Source organism: Manis pentadactyla, chromosome 1 (assembly GCF_030020395.1).
Source record: "Manis pentadactyla isolate mManPen7 chromosome 1, mManPen7.hap1, whole genome shotgun sequence".
Classification (NCBI taxonomy): domain Eukaryota; kingdom Metazoa; phylum Chordata; class Mammalia; order Pholidota; family Manidae; genus Manis; species Manis pentadactyla.
The window spans coordinates 88244213-88265771 of NC_080019.1; the positions used below are offsets into that span (position 1 = coordinate 88244213).

At 39.1% G+C, this 21559-nt stretch overlaps 1 protein-coding gene across 6 annotated transcripts in view; it reads left to right on the top strand.

Moving 5' to 3' along the window:
- Window positions 1-4311: 4311 nt before the first annotated feature.
- The window catches only part of MME (membrane metalloendopeptidase), a 95382-nt gene continuing 78134 nt past the window's right edge, over window positions 4312-21559 (top strand). Inside the window, exons 1-4 of one of the 6 annotated variants that reach the window (XM_036904151.2) lie at window positions 4312-4774; window positions 9043-9128; window positions 9221-9390; window positions 10132-10167. In XM_036904151.2, the coding sequence (XP_036760046.2) occupies window positions 9231-9390; window positions 10132-10167 (196 nt within the window). In that variant the 5' untranslated portion in view covers window positions 4312-4774; window positions 9043-9128; window positions 9221-9230. The other 5 variants (XM_036904149.2, XM_036904148.2, XM_036904153.2 and 2 more) reach the window with 5 other exon arrangements.

The window sequence follows — 21559 nt, forward strand, 5'->3', positions numbered from 1 at the left end:
CTACTTCATTCAATTTTATAGATTTAAATATAAGTCTTTTCTCTCTGTGTTCTACTTCAAACATGTAGGGAAGTATTACTGAGATCTCTGATTTGGGCTGGCAAGATCCCCTCACCCCAGGGTGACCTGGATGGGACTGTAGCTATACAATAATGCTTTTTAGTAGCCTGCCTGGAAATCTCCTTTCTTTGCTTTAGGAAGTTCTCAGAACATAATCTCACTCCATCTAGTACTCCACAGCTCCCCCAAATCCTAGGGTGGTAGGAGTTTAGTTCCCTCAAAGTGAACATTCAAGTGGATACAGGATGCCAGGTGACCCTGGCTTCAGGAGTTGGCAAGGGATTTGCCCTATGCTGGGGAGGAGTTCAGTGAACTTCCCTTTCTTCCCTCTGTTCTTTCTAGTTCTCTGCTGCCTACATGGCTGCTGTCATTCAGTATTACTCACACTTTAATGAATTCCTTCCTTACCTATTCTCGTCCAACTTGTTCTTGAATTCTTTCTTGATCAGTCAAGAACCCTCTCCTGGGTACAGGTCTCACCAAGTGTGCAGGGAGACCTCCCTGGATTGGATTGCTCCAACCATAATACTGATGTCCTTACTGATTTGTGCATATGCTTTATCAAATACTGAGATAAGTGTATTAAAATCACCCATTATCATGGTGAATTATCAATTTCCTCTTGTAGTTCTCTCATTCTTTGCAGTACACATTTAATTTATGCTACTGGATGTAATCAAATTGAAAATTCTATCACCCCATTGAATTGGTTCCTCTCTTTTTGGTAAAATTAAAGTCTATTTTGTCTGATTACAATAATGTTCCACTGCTTTCTTTTGGTTAATATTAGTTTGATAGATCTTTTCCCATCATTCTACTTTCAACCATTCCATAGTCTTATGTTTTAGGTGTGTCTCAAACAGAAGATAACTGGATTTTGTTTATTTATTATATTACAATCTTTGTCTTCTAATTGGAGAATTAGGTCTAATTATATTTATTGTGAATAATATATATCGATTTATTTCTACCATCTTATTTTGTACTTTATGTATGTCCTTTTCTAATATTTCATTTTTTCTCTTTCCTTATTTTCCTTCAGATTGCCTTGTTTTTTCTGCAATATTTGACCTTATGTGTACTATATTTCTATTCTTTTAGTGGTTACTACATGCATAATTAATAAAACTAAAGTTAGTCAATATCATTATCCTCCTTTCCAACACCATAAGGAAGTACTTTAGTGTCTTAACTCTAAAAAACACTTTCCCAAGTCAGGTACTACCATTGTCCAGTATTTCAATTACTCTTTTCAACCCCATACCTTTTTTAGCCAATGATTGCTTAGATTTACCTATGTTGTTATTATACTGTTTGCTTAACATTCCTTCTTGAATGTCAGTTCTATCTAGTATCATTTTATTTCATGAATCCATTCTCAATAAGTTCCTTTAGTGAGAGTCAGGTGGTAATAATTCTCTCAATTTTTGTTTGGCACAGTCTAGCTGGGACCACTTTACTATAAATTTTTAACTTGGGATTTCTCAGGCCACATAATTAGTATAAATCCTAGCCCTACATCCATCTTAAGTCTGCTCTGATCATGAATTTTCACTGGAAACTTTTTGGTGTAAATTTACCTGCCTGAGTCAAGGCTGAAAAAAGAAAATATATTTATGTGGGAGTGGGGTTGGGGGCAGGGGAGGGTTGTGGTGAGAATGGGTTTGAGTTTTGTTTTAAATTTTTTCCAGTTCACCTTTTCACTACAGACGTTTCTTTTCCGTGGTCAGCTTTATGTAGAAATCTCCATTCTGTATTTTCACCTTGCTTTAGACAAGACTTTGTATAAAAGTCTTGATAAAACCAATGCTCTCACTCACCTACATTTGGTGAGGCCTCCAAGACACGTAGATGCTTTAGGGCAGCACCATCTTCAGCACTCACAAACCCTCTGGATCTCCGGCTCTCTCTATTTTTAGCTTCTGAGGTTTTCCTTCACTTTCTTGCTGGCTGGCTGGTTCATTTAAAGGGCCTTTAACATATACTTTATCAAGCATTTCTAAATGTTGCCTACAAAGACAGCTTCTAGGGAACTACTCTGCACCTTGACAGAACCCATGCGTTTCACTCTTAATAAGTTTGTGTTAAGCCAGGAGGACTTCTTTCTCCTCCATCCCTATGACTCCCCAAAGTGCATGACCTTGGACAATGTCTGTAAACCTCAGGTTTCTGAGTTTCCTTCTGGGGTTTTATTAGATTTCTTAAGAAAGAAATCTTCTCAAACTTGCATAACCTCTTGGAAGAGATTTACCATACCTGATAAAATCCTTAACTTTCTGGTGAACTTTAATGAGATTAAGACTTCTTGTGGGAAACACACACTCTTGACTATCAGCTGAAAGGCAGAATCTAAAAATAACTTCATGCGTTTTTTTTCTTTTGCTGTATACTCTATATCCACTATTTTTTTTCCTTGTAAAATATCCCTATCAACAGTGAATCTTTGAATCAGCTTCCGGCAGGGTTTATTTTTTCTCTTGCAACAAGATAGAATTAAATATGATATATGCTTATAACTGAATTGTCTGAAAAGTTTCCAGTAACAAATCTTTATTTTTTAAAAGTTTAAATAAATTACCTTTTTTTTTTCAAATTTCAGCTCTAAGTTTAGAGATACTATAAACAAATCCAACCATCTTATTTTCTATTGGCAATAAGATACTTCTGAACTGCAAGGTTATCCTATTACTTTCAAAGGCACATTTTCTGTTTAAAATATTTGTACAAATTGGAAAACAGAATCTAGCTTGTAAAGTTTAAATAGAAAAATTAAGACCAAGCATATGAGTTTAACCTTCATTTCCTGTTGATATGCAAATTTGGAGATTATTCTGACCAAGACACAACCAACATTCATTACTATGTTAATCAGAAGAAATGTATTAAATTTTTAATGCACATGGCTCCATAAGAAGAAATAGAGGGCCAGCTACATTGAAAAGAAGAGTTTTCTAATTCATTTTAATTCATGTTGATTGAAATAACATTTTTGTAATTTAGCTGAAAAGTAATAAAAATTAAGCACTGAAGTGTTAGATCTAGATTTCTCACAGAATGAATTTTATTAAATCATCTTACTGTGCTTCAATACTTTCTGTAAAATGAGGATAACAGTAACTCAGCATTTGAGTCCAAATGAACTGTGTTCAAATTCTAGCTGAACTCTTCCCAGTGGTTTTAACTTAGCCAAACTCCTTATGCTCATTTGTGAGGTAACTACATCCATATTTTAGAGCTGATGCAAGTGGTGTCTGCAACATTCATCAAAAGAGTAAACCATAGTTATAGATACGGAGAGAGTACTTTCGAAGTTGATAAACTAGATTTCTCTATATTCATCTAATTATATAATGATTGTTTTAACTTTTTAAAATATGTCTCCATTGTATTCCATTTACTATTTCATTACCAAGTATCACTTTTTCTGCTTGTTCTCCAGTTTCTTCTACAAATTAAAAGGATGTAAAATTTGTCACTTTTAAGGGTCTCTCCTTTCAAGGAGGGAGACATTTTGATGTTACAAACACATCATTGCAAGTTCAGGAAAACCCACCTGTATTTCAGAATGAATTTCCCAGCGTGTGTGTATGTGTATGTGTGTTTGCAATTACCTGTGATTCAAAAGAAGAAAAGGATCAACGTGAAAACTACCTATATACTTGGCATTGAATAATTGAACTAAAAATCATGAAAGCAAAAAAAAATTAGGGGAAATTCAGTTCTTCTGAGCTCCTTGACTTTTATAGCTGCTCAAGGCAGCTTTTACAGAGGAATCCACTTTGTGTAAAAAGTTTTTGTTTGTTTTTTTAATCTTCTTGAGAAGGAATCACATACATGTCTTATATGAACTGCAAGGTTATCCTATTACTTTCAAAGGCACATTTTCTGTTTAAAATATTTGTGCTGCATTAAATGCATTTAAAATGACTTAGAGTCCAGAAACATTAAAGCTAAAGAGACACAGTTTAGCTTACTTTTCTCGGTCTCTCTCACTTCGCATCCCCAAGTCATCGGGTGCACACATTACAGATTACCTCGAGTCAGGAGGCGGGAGGGGAGAGTTGTAGCACAGAATGTAGCTCTTGTCTTCCTACTGGTCTCACCAAGAAAAAGAAAAATAAGGGAAGAAAGAGAAGAGAGAGAAAGCAAAGAGGGAGGGGGGAAAGACAGGAAGGAGAGAAGGAAAAAGGGAGAGAGGGGTCGGGGAAGAGAAGAGAGAGAGAAAGGCAAAAGTGAAGGACGGAAATTAAATAATGAGAAAGGAAGCAAGCTTGGGTGAAGGGAGAAAGAGGAGAAAGCGAGCGAAAGAAGAGTATGAGAAAAAGAATCATTTTTGTCTCAGGTTCACTGAGAAGAGAAATAGGACCTTCTTAAGAATCTTGAAGAGGCAATGCATTGTTTTCTTGAAAGCCCCGAAGCAAAGCAATTTCAAGAATGTTTGGCAAAACCCTTTGGGAAAGCGTGAGGTGGGGACTGGGGTTCCCCGTCACCCCCCGCCGCCCGCCCCGGCACTCGGAGTGACAGGGCTTGGGAGACCTAGCGGAAACCTTCAGGTCACCCGGGGAACTGCTCGGCTCGCTGGTCCTGCGGCGGCGAGGCGGGGGGTGAGCGCCGAGACGCGCGGGGCGCGGAGATGTGCAAGTGGAGAAGCTTGACCGAGCGCAGGCGGGAGCAGCGGCCCAACTCCCGGCGCGGGATTTGCTGAGAGGCCACGGTGAGTCTCCCCGGGTGCCGCTTCCCTGCCGCCCCCGGGCCCGGGCCGAGGCGGGCCCGGAACCTCCCCGGAGTCCGGCCTCGGCTCGGCGCGCAGCCTGCCGCCCGGAGCCCGCGCCGATCGGGGCGCGCCTGGGAGGACGCACGGACCGACCGGCGCTCGGCGGGGCTCCGCGCCCGGCCCTGCGCTCTCATTGGTCGGATGTGTCTGCTCGGCAGCCTCCAACTTCTCCCCAGTCCCACCGGTGAGTCCCGGGAGAGCGTACCGGCCCCGGGGAGCTGGGGGCTGGGGTCCGTCCGAAGGGCGCGAGAGCCCGGGCCGGTGGGAGCCGGTGGGGCCGGCCCGGGGAGGGCAGAGGCGGCCGAGCGGAGAGGCTGGCCCCGAGGCGCACCGAGCAGGTCAGCGGCTCCGGCCCGGCGCCGTCGCTGCGCCCGGGACCCCGCAGCGGTGGGAGAGGGAGGCGTGCCCTGCGGGGCGCCGCGTCTGGGACCTCGCGAGGGAGGGAAGGGGCAGAGAGGGCGACCTGGAGGAGGGCTCTGCGAGTGATGTCAGGTCGGCTCTAGGTCCGTTCCCGGAGCTCCCTGCAGCCTCCGCCTTGGGGAGTTGTGCTTAGTTCCCGAGGTCGGCGCTACCAGATTGCAGCGGGGCTGACTTGGGGCTGGGAATTTGCCATTCCGCGCTACAGACACTGATTTTCTTTTTCTTTTTCTTTTTCTTTTTTAAAGCCAAGGTTTGTTTTCATTTTGTTTTCTGTCTCATTTTCTCCTCATTTGTAACTCATTTTTCTATTTTTACTCTTCTTAACCTGAAAATCTTTTCATTTTCCCACCTCTTCATCTTGCTTTTAACCTTAGTTTCCTGTTATGTAATTTATGCTGATAATGTGCTTAAATCACACAGGGTTGCCCGGCGGGAGTAGAGGGAGTTCTTGTGTAGATGAAACTTTCCTTACTTAGTCGGACTCAATGTATTTGAATTATTTGAAAATAAGGGTAAATGCAACTGAACATGCCTCTAGCCACTTGATTAAGCCTTGCCTCCCCCGTATGTGATGCAGATGATGATTTTAATAAACTGAAAAGTAGTACCTGACTTGCAGTATCAGCATTTAGAAGCTGCTAATTGGGAGATCAGCTATGAAGGCCAGTGACTTCTTCGTTTTCAGCATTATTGCTGGGTTCCAGCACTTGAAAAAAAAAAAAGTCAGATTGTTCCTTGAACTCGGTGCTGTGACTGACTTTTGTTGAAAAGCTACAGTGCATACGGGAGTAATGTCACTGGGACTTAGTGTCCAGAACTCTATTTCCAGGCGCCAGGGAACACCTACAAATTATGTCCTGGGAAACAAGGAGATGATTCCTTTTGAGTACCTGTCTCCTCAGCCTCTGCAGCAACAGTTTAAATCTGGAAACTGTTTTCCCTGCTTCCTGTGCCTCAGTTTCTGTAATACAAATTGTAACTGCATAGGGAACTCTTGGGACTTGCTGTGAAGATGAAAATTGCTCAGGACTTGAGACTTCCCTTTATCAAACCAGTTACTCTCTAGGTTCTTTGATTTGACAATGTGATGACTATGCTCAATTGGTATAACTGTGGCTTTATACCACTTTGAAATTCAGTTTGTACTTAAGCAAAATAATCATTTATTCTTTTAGTGATGTTGTCAAGCTGAAGTTTGCAGTCTTCATGTTGGGTTAGATTTTCTATTTCTCTGTTCTCTCCTGTGAGAGTGTCTACTTTTTGGTTGAAGTTTTCTAACATATCTCCAAATGAGGCAAAATATTTTAAGGATGTAGATAGGTTTTGCATGTCCTGCTTCGTGAGGGACTGCAAGTATCAACCTTATAATTTTTCTGTGTTCTTTTGTGATCACCCCCTTTCCTCTCCTCTGTAAAATGGGGTTCAGTGTGGTTGAGTTAGATATTCAAGTGTTTAGGGATTGGTGATATGTTTCATCTTGAGGTTCAAGATTCTGATCCCTATTTCCTTAAGCAAAAATAGTGAATCCACAGGCATTAGCTGGAAATGAATGACAAAGTTAATTAGGTTAAACTTGCATCATTTTTACTTCTGCTCAGTGCTCTTCAAAAGTGCTACTTAGGAGCAAAAGACTTTATAAGTTTGCAGAACATCTACAAGAGGGGCAGGTGAACAGTCTGCTGGTGATTCAAAGATGATATTCTTCTGCTTCAGGTAGAAGGACTCAACAGCTTCACTCACGGCCTTCATTTCCCTATACTTTCTGCCAGCTTAGATGCAGAGCCATAAATAGCCCAGCTGCCTCAGTACCCCAATCTCCAGGGTAAGGAGAAGAAGCCAAGGAAAGTAACCCAGAAGGGAGAAAGACATGCCTGCATGTTTTTCTAGTTTAAAACACTTAATAGGTTTCCTGGATGTCAGAAGCCCAGTGGTGCCAAAGAGCATCTTTACTTTAACCCTGTGGCTGCACTGGTTCCTGACCCTAAGTTTTACTAGAGAAACTGATTGTTGCTTAGAAAGAACTAAAAAGAGAAGTGGGCCATTTTATAATAGGATTGAATATAATATAATATTCTTCAAATTGTCTTCTGAAATATTAGAACAAGGTAGAAAAATGCTCAATAAAGAGAAATATGGTTAATATTCAGATGTGCTTTAGGTAATTCTAAAATTCTTCTATGGGAACTGGGAAAATTATTCTTTTTATTGTTTACCTCTGCATGGTGTCTAAGTATCAAATTTGGTCCTGTCTTTGCCTCTGCTGATCACCACTCGTATTAAAAATGTGAGGACCACGATCAATGCAATTCCATATCATAACCCCGGAGGCTGTGACTGAGCCCACATGAGTTACATAACCATTAAGTAAGGCATTTTAACATTCAGTTATATTACCTCCCACTTTTATTGAGCAGACACGGTTTTCATGGTCTAATAAAATATTTTTATTTGATAGTCTGTCCTTGGTTACAGCCTCATGTAATCAAGGGGACAGCATGCTTAAGACTTTGTATCTAAAACTCTAAAGTCCAGTTGTGGTTCAATTATTAATAACTCACTGGGGAGATAAATTTCTAGTGATCGGCTGGATCTGCTTCAAATGTAGAATTTGTTTCCACTTTATCCTGTTCCTCAGTTCCCCCAAGACATACTGATAGGGAATTGTGTGTATTCAACCAAGATCTTTTACTATAAGAGCATTTCTGAGTAGTCACTTCATCTAGGAACTAAATTATATGTTTAATTTGTATCATGCTATGAATAGCTAATCTGTTAGTTTACCTTTTCTACAGTCAGGGAGAAAAATAGTCTATGTTTTGGTGGATGGCCAATAGTCACTAGGACTTTAAAAGAAACATAATTAATTTTAGTATTTAGGTTTATATCACCTTAATTCTTCTCACCCCACCCACTCTCCAAACTTCTGCAATAAGATCTAAAGTAGCTTTTATTGTATGATGATACAATTTTATTTCATGGAGTAACCAAATGTATTCTTTGTAAAGAATACTTACTAGTTGTGTAGCCTAACTATATTGTGTCCCAGTTTCCTACGGGGTAGAATTGGAATATTCATATCCACCTTACAAAGATTAAATGAATTAATACACATAAAGAACTGTGGCTGACACATGAAGTGTACTCAATAAATGTCAGTTGTAATTAGTAAAAGTATTACTATTAATTTAAATATGTTAAATAAGTGTCTTAACAGTTGCTACCCTGACCTGTAAGATAGAATTTTTTAGCTGTATATTTTTTCTTCTTCAGTTGCATAATGAAATGTTGATTATGATTCATATCTTTCATCTCAAAGTCTCAACCACTGACTTTTGGTCCAGTGAGTGACCATTTGCAGAATATTGTCTAACCAGTTGATAGGTATCCATATCAGCAGTAGTTGAACTGTAAAAATAATGGTTGTTTTTAAGACTAAAAATAAACTATCACATGTGTTTGTTACTTTTGTTTTTATCTGTATCCATATTTCAAATTATTGCTTAGTCAAAACCCCAAAGTATTAGTCATTCATTTCCAAGCTTATGAAGGGAGCCACTGGAGCAAGTTATAAAATTCACCTTTGGCACTGTCTAAGGGTTTTTAAAACTTCCCTTAGTGATGGCACTGCACTCCCTTGTTTGTGGACTGCTGAAGGAATCCTCCATGAGGATATAACCAGGTGTCCTTGTCTAATTTCACTTGGATCTTCAGTGATGTATTTAAAACCAAACAAAAGGTTGTGGTGAGGACCTGTTAAATTCATCTGCCTCTGTACTCTCTGCTTTCAGAATCAAAAGTTTGACTTTCAACCAGAATTTTTATTTCTTCACTAAAATAAACTCATCTTTTACTTTTATTCAGCCACATTAAGCAGGTGGGAAATCATTTATATATTCCCTCTTCTTTTTACCTACTTCTTAATTAATTACTATTAGTATTTAAAAGTATTTTTAAAAATCTTTGCAGATTTTAGGTGATGGGCAGATCAGAAAGTCAGATGGATATAACTGATATCAACATTCCGAAGCCAAAGAAGAAACAGCGATGGACCCCGTTGGAGATCAGCCTCTCTGTCCTTGTCCTGCTCCTCACCATCATCGCTGTGACAATGATAGCACTCTATGCGACCTATGATGGTGAGTTATTCCCACACCCGTGCACCCATAAATGCGGAGAAGAGTAAAATCTTCATCTTAGGCTTTTCCAATCTACCAAATGAATGTGTTAAGGAGAGATGCATTTAAAGATGGTGATAAAAAGATTCATTTATAAAATGTAACATCAATATGTCAAAACAATTAACTTTGACATAAGTACAGTGTCTTTTATGTTTGAGCTAAGTTATGAGTTACCAAGTATATTTAGTGAACTCATGCTTATTTTATGAGGATTCTAATATATAATTTTATTTAATTAAAGTATGCTCAATTTTACGGCCAACTTCAATTAGTCACATTTGTTGTGTCATTGAAATTCTAAAGGGCTCTATTGGAATTTAAGAGGAGGTCTGTTTTGAGTCATAGAATATTTTCACAATAAGAATTAGAAAAGATTGGTCCCTTAATGAGGGAAAAAAAAAATGATTACCAGACTAAGACAGCTGGTTATTTCAATTTAATAGACCTAGAGCCTTGTGGGTAAAGATAATATAATAAATACATTTTTTCCTTAATGATGACAATTTTAAATTTAGGATTTGCCCATCTTATTCCTCTCTATATTTTTTCTAACTACTGACAATGATATGCAATGGTCAGGGTTTAGTTCTTCCTTTAAGAAATTGATTTTTTAATTGGCAGTTTTTAAAAGAACAAAAGATAGGGAGAAATTAGAAAAATGTATTGCAAATATTTATGCATATACCCTCATTTTTCTAGATGGTATTTGCAAGTCGTCAGACTGCATAAAATCAGGTAAGAAGATGGTTTTTAAATTTAATAGTTTTATACTTATGTATAACATTGAAAAATCAAATGCTAATAGATACACTTCTACATTTGCTTTGTTTATACTTTTATTCATTATAGATCACATATATATAGTCAAGGAAAACCCAAATGCATTTAAGTAGTAGATTAATTAACTTGTTTATTCTAAAAAGGAATCACTCTTCTTAGCCCTAGAGTATATGGTAGGGCAGTAGAGAATTATATCTTTAGCTTTATGGAGCTTGCCATGTAGTTGGAGTAAGAAAATCAATACACTGAAATTGTAAACATTATATCATTGCTAAATTTCTCAATGTAAATCCTTAGAGGGGTGAGAACTAAGAAAGGAGTGACATGTAGTCATGTAAAGCCAGGAGGGGAAGTTGGAATTTGGGAGAAGCCCTGAAGCAGGCCTAGGATTTAGAAGTGGAGGTATACAGAAGAGAGAATTCCAAACAAGGAGAGAGAATAATAGGAATAAATCATGGGGTTGAGAATCAGTGAAAATGTAGCCTTTGAGTGATAGGGCATATCATAGAGAGCTTTGGAAATCCATGTTTAGCTTTGACGTTGTAATAAAGGAAAAAATGGATTATTTTCCTAAACGGATCACCTGGTTAAGGTAGAAGTTGGAAGATAATTTTGGGAGGACTAGGCTTGATGAACTGAGTGAAAAGAGATAGCCAGAGAGAGGAGGCAGGGAGGAGCTGCTCCTGGAATGCAGGTGTGGGTTGAGGAGGTCAGCCTGTGGTGGGAAGAGAAGCTCTGAGACACGAAGGGAGAACGGCATGGCTCCGTAGAACTAACTTGGAAAGGAGAGATGTGAATGTTATGAACAATGCCAAGTTTTAAAACCTAAGGGATTTAGCACACACAGAAATAGAGAAGCTAGGAGGTCCGTCTGTTTTAGGGAGGGATGGGATTAATATGGATTTGGATATGCTGGGTCTTAGCCAGAGGCAATATCCAAGTGGAGGTGACAGCAGCAAGGCAGAGATGGGTCGTCAGAAGATCACGCATGGGGCGTCTCAGGATCTGCCGGGGGGTGGTAGCCGAAGCTTTGGAATGTTTGAATTCCCAGAAGAATAGAAGAGGTGTAAGGGCTGTTAGGAGGACATGAAGAATTAGAGCAGAAGGAAAGTAAGAGTCTGAGGAGGGAAAAGAGAAGGGTATAGAGCTGTTGAAGTCAGCTTCTTTCTGAGGTCACATTTCTTCCGAGAAATAACTGGTCCTCAATGATTTTTAACCATTTTCTAGTGCATATTCTTTTCTGGATTTTTGTTATTCACTGCCCTTTGCAAAATACTGATGGCAAAATATCTTGGGATTTTAGGTTATGGTCTAATACCCTGAACATGTGACATTTGTGTTCCTGTATTGCTTTTTGATTTTGTGGTGTGGTAGTTCTGGATCTCAGCGCACTCAGTACACCTGGGACACGCGGGCAGCTTCTTGGGACATCAGCCATTTGCTGCCTAACATACTAACAGGCTGTTGCCCACCCAAGAGCTTTCCCAGAAACAAAAGAAGTTTCCTTATTCCCCAGGGAAATAGCTGTACAGGTATCTTGGCTGGGAGAATCCAGGGTCACTGTGCCAGAGGTGGTATGTGCCCAAGTTGTCAGAGTTACCCTTTACTCCTTCCCCAAGTTCTTACCCTCCTTCCTCTCTACCACCTGTCCAATTACATGTTCATACCTGTCCTGTTTCCAGAAACCCCCATGTACATATTGACCTCTAATTGTCTGCATGTCTCTCTATCCTTAACACACTCAGTGTGTGTCAGTCTATATAGGTTCTTTCTCACTCTCTCTTTTCTTCTCCCTCTCATTTTCTGTTTTCTTTTTTCTTGCATTTTATTTTTGAAGAAAACGACAAGCATAGAGATCTGGGCAGGTTCCTCTAGTGGTAGCCACCCCAACTAACAATGTGATATTTGGAATCTGGAAGCTTAGATGAGACTTAATGTTTAGGACAGGGCTTTGGCTTTCTTTATAGTGCTTGGCAAGTTTCAACTCATTAAAATGTGTGTATCCTTTAATTGTAGCTTAGAAATCATACCAAATGTAAAGTTCCTTGCAGAAATGTATCCTTGTAGAGAAATGTATACAATAGAAATAGTTTCAGTGGTAAACAATGTTGCTGATTCGCGGTGTGGTTTTCTTCATTCTGCTCTGTCTGTTCACAAGCTGTTAGAATACTCCATATGCATAGTTCCTGTTATTCCTGGGGAAGGAAAGTGAAGATGAAACTCACATCTTATGAATGTGAGTCTTCACATCCATAGACACACACCACACAGTCATCTGCTGTGTGTTGGTTAGGAAATCTTTTCTGCCATAGAAAATAGAGCTATTGCTTTTAGAAGCTGCTGAGAATGAAGAAAACTCTAGGGGAAACCTGGAAAGAAAAAAGCAGTAACAAAAGGGAGACAGTGAGAAGAGTGGATCAGATGGAAAGGAAAAAATGTTGTTGGAAACATTGTTAAGTCCCCCGCCAGCAGTTCTAAAGATTACTTTAAAAGACTGATGGAATTCAACCCATGCACAGAAATTCTTGAGAATTGGAAAAAGTAGTTATTGATACCCAAGTGCTTCATTAACAAAAAGTTGGTTCTAACTTACATCTTTCTCCCGACGAAGGGAATGTCATGGCAAATATACTTCTCTCGTTTTGATCTTTTGAAGTCAGGGAATAGAAGTCAAACCATACCAAGGTAGCAATAAAATACTACAGAAGGCTGTGGAGCATCTTGAAATCTGTTTGGTGTTGGGTACTTTAAATCTAAGCATCTATAAGTTAAATATTTATAAAATACTGTAAGTGATGTTTGTAATACATACTTTAATTTAATTTGCCTGTATATGAAATGTATAAATGCATCAGTCATTATGAAAGTTTACACCAAACCTAAAATAAAACAAACACTATTTAACACATAACAAGTTAAAGCAGTGTTCAAAACCCTGCTATTAACATGTGAGTAATATTATTAATCTCTTATTTCCATATTAAATTGTCAAAAACATGGAGTTATAGAGATTGTATGTAATTTCTCACACTTCTCCGTGTAAATCTAAATTCTCTGTCTTCCATTGCATTGCAGCCTTACTAACTCAGCGTGCCTAGAAGCACTCCCCTCCCAAGTTTTGACAGTCCAAGAATGTCTACAGACATTACCATTGTCCCCTCAGGGCAGCAGAGTCTCCCCCAGTTGTGTACCACTGGCTCAAATGATGTCAAGGATAATCCAGTGCTTTTCCCTTGTGTTCTGCAGAATAATGACACCCAAAAGATGTCTACTTCCTGTCCCTGGATCCTGTGAATAACCTTATAGGCTAAAAGAGACTGCAAATGTTATTAAGGATCTTGAGGGGAGATTATCCTGAATTCTTTGGGTGGCCTTATGTCACCACAAGGGTTCTTATAAGGGAAAGGGAGCAGGAGGATCAGAATCAGAGAAGGAGGGGTGAACAGAAGCAGAGGAAACAGAGGCTGGAGTGATGAGGCCATAAGCCAAGGAATGTGTGCAGCCTCTGGAAGCTGGAAAGGGAGAGGAATGGTTCTTCCCTAGAGCAGCTGGAAAGAATGCAGCCCTGCCAACTCTTTTTAGATTGCTGATCCCCAGAACTGTAAGATTATGAATTTGTGTTGTTTTTAAGCTACAAGTTTGTAGGAATTTGTTATAGTAGCAACAGGGACCTAATAATATGCCCTTCTCAGTTTCTTTTTTTTTATGGCTGTCTTTAAAGAGTTAACCCTTACACGCATACATATACATGCACAACTACATGCACCAAACTGCTTTCTTATTACTAAATTTAGGTGTATAATATACAGGTAATAGGGGAGGAATATTAAATAGGTTAATAGAGGAGTATGATAGAATACAGGAGAATAATAAGGTAATATAATAAAACAAAATAGAACATAGTACAACCAAATAACATTAGCTATCACCTACTGAATGTTATTGTGTCTGACACAGTTGTAGCAGTTTACATGTATTAACGCATTTGGTCCTCATAATGATCCTGTGAGGTGCTATTATGGCTTCTTTTTACAGAAGGACAAACTTGGAGTAGGATTCCAGCCCAAGCAGGATGGCTCCAGAGCCTCTATTCATGACCACTTCTCCATGTTACCTCAGAAGAGACCAGGAGTCTATGGAACTTTGAATCCCCTATGCCTGTACATACAGGAAATGAAAGCAGATCACTCCCCTTCCTGCTAGAACTTAGAGCTAAAAGACGTAAGATTACTCTCAGAGTGTTGAAATAATTAAATCCAGGTTGAGAAAGAGGAGCATAAATATCTCTTAGACCCAGAAACCAGCTTCTTTTCTGAAAATATTGAGCAGCTTCATCAGTGATTTTAGTACACCAAATATAACATGGAATTGAGGGGTCTAAAGGCTCAGATAGTAGTGTCCTCCTGGACTCACCAGGGGATAGAGAAGTTAAGATACATGACTGGTACAGTCTTACAAGAGAAAGAAAGACCACCTATACCATTGTGCAGGTTGTACACTGCACAGTTGTAGCAGCCCTGAAACAAAGGTTCGTCAAGTCTTAAGAACTGGATGAAACCTCCCAGAGCTATTAAATTTAGTTCTCTATTCACCAAACAAAGTTTGGTGAGTATTTAATTGTTAATATGAGGAAAGGAGGCATTCTGTTCATTTGAAAGCTATATTCAACATGGTATAATAAAGTATTCATTTTGTGATTGATTATCATTTGTTTGTGGCTTGAGCTTTAAGTCTTGAAGTAAATGGAACATCAAATTTCTGTTCATTTCTGCAAGGGCAAGATCCTGGTAATGTCCTAGGCCTACTATTTTGGCACCAACTGGATTTTTTCTGGCAGAACAGGGAATCTCTGTCTCACTGTGTGCCACAGTCTCTCCTTTCTTGCCTGTTAATACCCCAGAAACCTCCACAAAGAAAAATGGCACAACTGGATATGTACAGGAAGCACTGCAGACTGACTCTTGAGGGCTGCCAGCCATGTAACAACCTTTCAGAGTAGGAGATGAGGCTATTTCATTAAGTAATTAAGTTTGAAAAAATCCTTCAGGCAATAAGAACACCACAGGTATCTTAGTGGAAGGAAGGCTGAAGCATACCTTTGTTAATTTAAATGTGGCATGTGACAGTTTGCTTTGGGTGGCTTCCTGACACCATTCTCCTAACAATTGTGTAGCAATATATTTTAAATTCTCCAGTCAAAATTAGCATCTGTCAATCAAATCCCTTCCAAGAAAGGAAGTCAATTATGTGATAAATACACACATACATAACGTATTTTTCTTACCTTCTGGGTAGACTTTTAAGTAGCAATGCACCATCAATTTTTGTGTGTGTGTGTCTAAGGTATGGAAAATGTAGAAAAGTTGAATTAAGTGGTTAAAGGGAAAGAAAATTAGCAATGCCTTGCAAGCTTATTTGGAACCCTAAGGTTTGTTTCACAGCTGCCAAAATTACTAATATATAAAGGGGAGTAGATGTAAACTGGAGCTTAGGCTGGGATGAAAACCCTATCTTGGTGCTTAACATTGTAGTGTAAGAGGTATGGGGAGGCCCATCTGTAGTTGAAGGGTTTTGCTTTGTCCTGCTCATCACCAAATTCATGGGGTTGCAAGGTGCTTTTCAAAGAGTCTTTGATATTACATAAGTTATATTAATGTGAATATTAATAGATTATTAAGAAAATTGGAAAATAAAGAATTAAAAAGCTCATAAGATGTAAGCTGTACAAGCCCTTAAATCTTGAAAAATTTCATTCCTGAGATCATTCAGAAAAAGAGATACAGTGGAGTAGGGCAGGGGGCACAAGTTTTTAGTCTATTTCTGACTAACTGAAATCTGGAATAAATTCTCTGTTCAAAACACAACTCATCCTATTCCCACTAGAAGGGCTATAATGAAAAAGAGAGACAGTACCAAGTGTTAGTGAGGATGTGGAGATGGAAACATCATATGTTGTTGATGAGAATGTAAAATATTTCAATACATTCCAGCTCAATATGTAAAAAAATTTGGCAATTATTATGGAAAGTTAAACATACGCTTTCCATACAATCCATCAGTTCCATTCCTAGATATTTACTTAAGACAAATGAAAACACATGTCCTCACAAGGACTTTTCTGTGATGGTTCATTATAGCATTATTCATACTAGCCAAACATGGGAAGTACCCACATGTCTATCAACAGGTGGATAAACGAAATGTGGTATAACAATAAATAGGAACATTGCACAATAAAAAGGAACGACTATGATACAGGCAACAATCTGGATGAACTGAAGCATTATGCTCAGTAAAATAAGTCAGATGCAAAAGACTGCATATCATATAATTCCATTTATATGAAACTTCCAGAAAAGGCAAAACTGTAGTGGCAGAGAGCAGAATAGCTATTGCCTGGGGCTGGGAGTGGAACAAGGTTTGCTGCAGAGGGGCACAAGGGAATCTTTTAGGGTGACGGAAGAATTATAAAATCGGATTGTGGTGACGGTTGCACAACTGTGAAAATGTATTAGCAATCATTGCCTGTATTTTATGGTGGCAAATTATAGCAATAAAGTGGTTAAATAAACCAAACCAAACCACCCTCATCCCTTTTTCAATCTCTCAATCGTTCATTTATAAGTAAATTAATTTTGAAATTTTGATCTTATGTTTGCTGTTAAATGTTAATTGATTCCCATGTTCACAATTCAAAATGATCATGTAGTTTTCAATGCCTATACCAAATCTTTGGCAAGTAATTTAACTCCAGCGTCTCAGTTTGAATGAATACCTATTGTGTGATTATATTAGGATTACATTGATGAAACATCTATGGGAATAGTAAATTAACTAGAAAGTTAAAATTATTTCAGAATTAGATTTGGAAGCATTGTTTGCATATCCTGGGGTTTCACTTTCAGAGGAAGTTGGAGATGTTTCTGGCAAAGTGGGGCCAGGGGGGCCAGATTTCTATGAACCAAAGTCAGAACACTAGGTCTATCACAGAGAGGTTACCAGGAATAATCCCGTTTCTGGAAAAAAATGTGTTGGTTTTTCATAGGAGTCTGTGAAATGTTTCCCGGATGCATGAAATTTGATATTAACCCAAATGATAGAACCTCTTTATGTACACTTGATTCATTAGCATTATTCCTGTCCTCACTTTGCTTTCGCAGCTGATGTATTAAGAGTTACTTTAGTTTGTGTATCCCTGTAGGGCCACTTTGGTTCTTTTGGGAGGTGGGGGCTCAAAACGCTATGATTTTATTCATTTATTTGCATTTTTTCTGTTGAAGTATAGTTGATATACAATATTATATTAGTTTTATGTGTGCGACATAGTGATTCAACAATTACATACAAGCTCACCACAATAGGTGTACTCACCCTCTGTCACCATGCAAAGTTACTACAATATTGTGGACTATGTTCCCTAGGCTGTATTTTTCATCCCCAAGACTTATTTATTTTGTAATTGGACATTTGTACTTCTTTATCCCCTCCTGTAAGGCCACTCTGAATTCTTTTATGAGCAACTCAGGTTAATAATTGGATGAATAGAATATAAATAAATTCCAGCAATAGATATGTACAGGAGAAAGGCAGTTGAGTAGTAAATGTCATTTCAAAGAGATGCAAGTGTTGTGAATAATTAAGTTATAATCTTTTGAAAGATTACTGCTTCTTTTTCCACTAAGCCCACTTAGCATATAAGATATGTTTTGGCCACATCCTATGTTGTTAGTATGTTATCTTAATTAAGTCAGCTTAGCTTTCTATATTTTATTTTCCTTATCTACAAATTTGGAATTAAAACTGTCTCATTTTATAGGAAAACAACAAAGACCAATACTGATAGCCTGTTTCATGCTACACATCCTCCAGGGATATGCACCACCATAGGTATAGTGCACAGATACATTCCATTCAACGTGTTCCTTTGGGAAAGTTACAGATGCACTGTTTAAAGCTATTTATTGAGAATCAAAAAGCAGTCAGTATGTTTTTAAATAGCAAAGTGTGGCTGAGAAAGAAAGAGGAAAAGGGAGAAAGAGTACATTTTAAATGTTTTCAGATAAAAAAATGTGTCCTCCCTTATTAACATTTTCCTTGCCTACTGTGCTCCATCTTAGCACAGGGGTGACAGTTTCAGTCTGTCAATCACTTAAAATGAGCCCAATCGGACATGGGCCCTTGGATCATGTTTTCTGTAACCTACCAACAGGCACACCTTGATCTGAACACCTAGCTACTCTGTGCTCACCCTTGCAGACCTCACTGTTAACCCTTTCCTCACCACTGATTAACCCCCAGAAGTAAAAAAGCCAGAGGCCTGCAAAGAGGAGGGTAACTATATTCTTGCTATCCTAAGTGTGGTCCATGGCCCAGCAGCATAGGCATCAGTATCAGCTGGAAACTTGCAAAAATGCAAATTCTCAGGCCCCACCTCAGAGCTGTTGAATCTGCAGTAGTTTTAGTAAATCCCCAGGACAGTAGTGTCCACAGTAACATCCAAGAAGCACTGAGGAGGAGTGATTTCCAACTACAGCTGCCTATATTAAAATAATTTGGGAAGCTTTTAAAATATACCCATGCCAGACTCTCCTTCCTAACATGCAAAGTTCCTGTTCCTTTAGTGGCATGGTCTCCGTTAGGGGTTAGGAGGGAAAGCAATTTAAGCAAATAAATTGGTATTAAGGTAAATAGTAATCACCTGGACATTTGCATTTTTACAAGAAAATACATGTTATCCAACTGATTACTTTAACAGAAGCAATTTCAGATTGTTTTACTCAGTGAAAACAAGTCAGAGTGGGCAAGACACTGGGACTATTTTCCTGCTAGTAATGGAGAAGCTGATGGTGAAATGTCCTCCTGAATTTTCCCAGCATAATGTGGGCAGGAACGGGTTCACAGAGACTTTAGAGCAACTTCTTTCCTCACCTGTTCATTCATTTATTCCTTCATCGATTCACTTATTTTTTTCCAAAAACATTCCTTGAGGAGCTTCTAAATGCTGCACACTTTCCTAGACACTGGGAATATGAACTAAAATACCCTCTGCCCTCAGGCAAATGATGGTCAGATCATGACAGACCAATAAACAAAATTACCATATGTTTTGCATAAGTGCTGTGACAGATGAACAGAGAATACTAAGGCACTCTGAGAAAGGTGCTCCTAACCAAATTAGCTGTTGAAGTGGGCAGTTAGGGTGATTTGCAAGGGGGCCAGGGAAGCATTCTCAAGAGGACATGTCACCCACTAAGCTTTGAAGGAGTCAGAGATTGCCAGACCAATGGAGCAGAAGACGGAAGGCACAGAGGCTGAATGCAAGATACAAGTGAAGGCTTGCTGAGTTTAGGACCTGCAGGTGGTTTGTGGTGGCTGGCACGTAATGTGAGAAGCACCAGGGTAATAACACATGATGCCAGAAAAATAGATGGGGGGCTAGGTTATATACTACATGGCTTATAATTCTTCCTAAAGTATATAGAAAATGAATAAATGTTACATGGAGCATCTAAAGAGTTTTAAGCAGAGGTGTAGCACCCTCAAGCTTGTCTGCTATCCAGCTCAGACTTGGTGAAGTGGAGACAAAGATTTACCCTTACAAGGGAATCACATTTCCCCGTTCCCCAGGTGAGGAACTGAAAAAATAGCTTTAGGGCTAAGTCTTAAGAGGGTGTGAAAATGGGGTGAGAAGGGGAGGTATTGAGCACTGGCACAAGAGGTAGGCAGGACTTGGATCTTATAGTCCATGTTACGTGTGTGTACCTTCTACTAATAACAATGGGAGGTTACAAGAGGAAGGGTTTTAAATGAAGCATGACTTGATCAGAATTGTTGAGAAGCATCACTGACTGTAACTAAAGAATGGCTTTAGTCAGGAAATTAGGCTACTGCGCACTTACCTGGGTGAGTAAGAATAGCTGCCTGGATTTGTTGGTAACAGGATGGAGGCAATGAATGGACTTGAAAAATATTTAGAAGCTATAGTGTTTATGTAAATCTGTGAAGTACTGAAAGAGATGTAAGTAAGTTACTTTAGTGAAAGAAGTAGTGAAAAAGAGTAAAGTAAAATCTCAAGTTTCTGGTTGGGGAAATTGGGTAGTAAGTGTTGCCTTCCCTGTGCCAGGGAATGCAGCGAGCCAGTTAGGTAATAGACTGGGGCCAAGGCAGTGAAAAATTCCCTTTGAGAATGTATTCGAGACACTAATAAGACTTCCATGTGTGAAGTTCAGGGAAGTTAGAACTGGAGGTAAGGATTCAGGAGTTACCAGCATATGGATGACGTGGTTGAGGTTTTCCAGGAAGGAACAAGACTGTGGAGGAGTGGTCAGGAAAGAAGAAGAGAAACCAGTGAAGTATAAAATCATCCAAGCAATAGGAAAGTAGGTTAAAAATTAAAGAGGATTGTTGGAGCTAAATGTGCCTGAGAGGTTGAGTAAGATAAGAAATGAAAGCAGAGAGCAAGAGGATGAAGATTGAGGTGGAAGATGCGAAAACTGATTGATCTTGTTTCTGGGGATATAAGAGGTATATCTGGAGAGAAGATTGCAGGGCTATCCTTAGGCAGAGGGGGTCCTAAGCGGGAAACAGACAATGATGGCTTGAATGCAAATATGTTTGGAATCTGGGAAGATCTGGAAGCCATGTGGCTTGTCCAGTTACTTCAGTTTCTCTGTGAAGTAAGAGGGAATTCTGTCCCTGGGGGTAAGTGAGGGTGAATATTGAAGGCTGGAAGGGGTCAATGTGTGGAGTGGAAGGGAAGGCTTCCCAGGGCCAGATACAAAGGCTGTGCACAGAATTGATGACCTTGTTGAAGTTGAAAGCCATTATTTGAAATGGCATTAAACCAGGCAGTTCCAGGATTTTCCCAGCATCAGCAGATATTTATTGAGCACTGTTCTCATTGCTGCAGATGCAGAAGTGAACACCATAAAGTTCCTGTGCACAAAAGCTTACAGTAAAAAAGGAGACAGACAGTAAACAAGTCATCAATAAATAAATAAAATGCATTATTAAATGTCTTAGCCTAGGGTTGAAAGGGAAAAGGAAGGCAACTGGATGGAGTCAAGGTAGGTTCATTTGCAGGGGTCAAGGGAATGAAATACTTGGTAAGGTGATGGTTTCAATGATGGCACCATGGGATGCAGACTGGGATAAAAGATAAAAGAAAGGCAAAGGAAAAATAGGTAAGAATTCTCAGTGAAGTTGAAGAGCAGGTGTAGAGGGAATAAAGAAATGAAAAACTATTAACGATCAGGTTGGAGCATAGGTTACTCAAGTCAAAGATTTCAAAGATGTTTCTCATGTATGGATGTTCTCATGTAGGTATTGGTATATGTATGAAAATGCA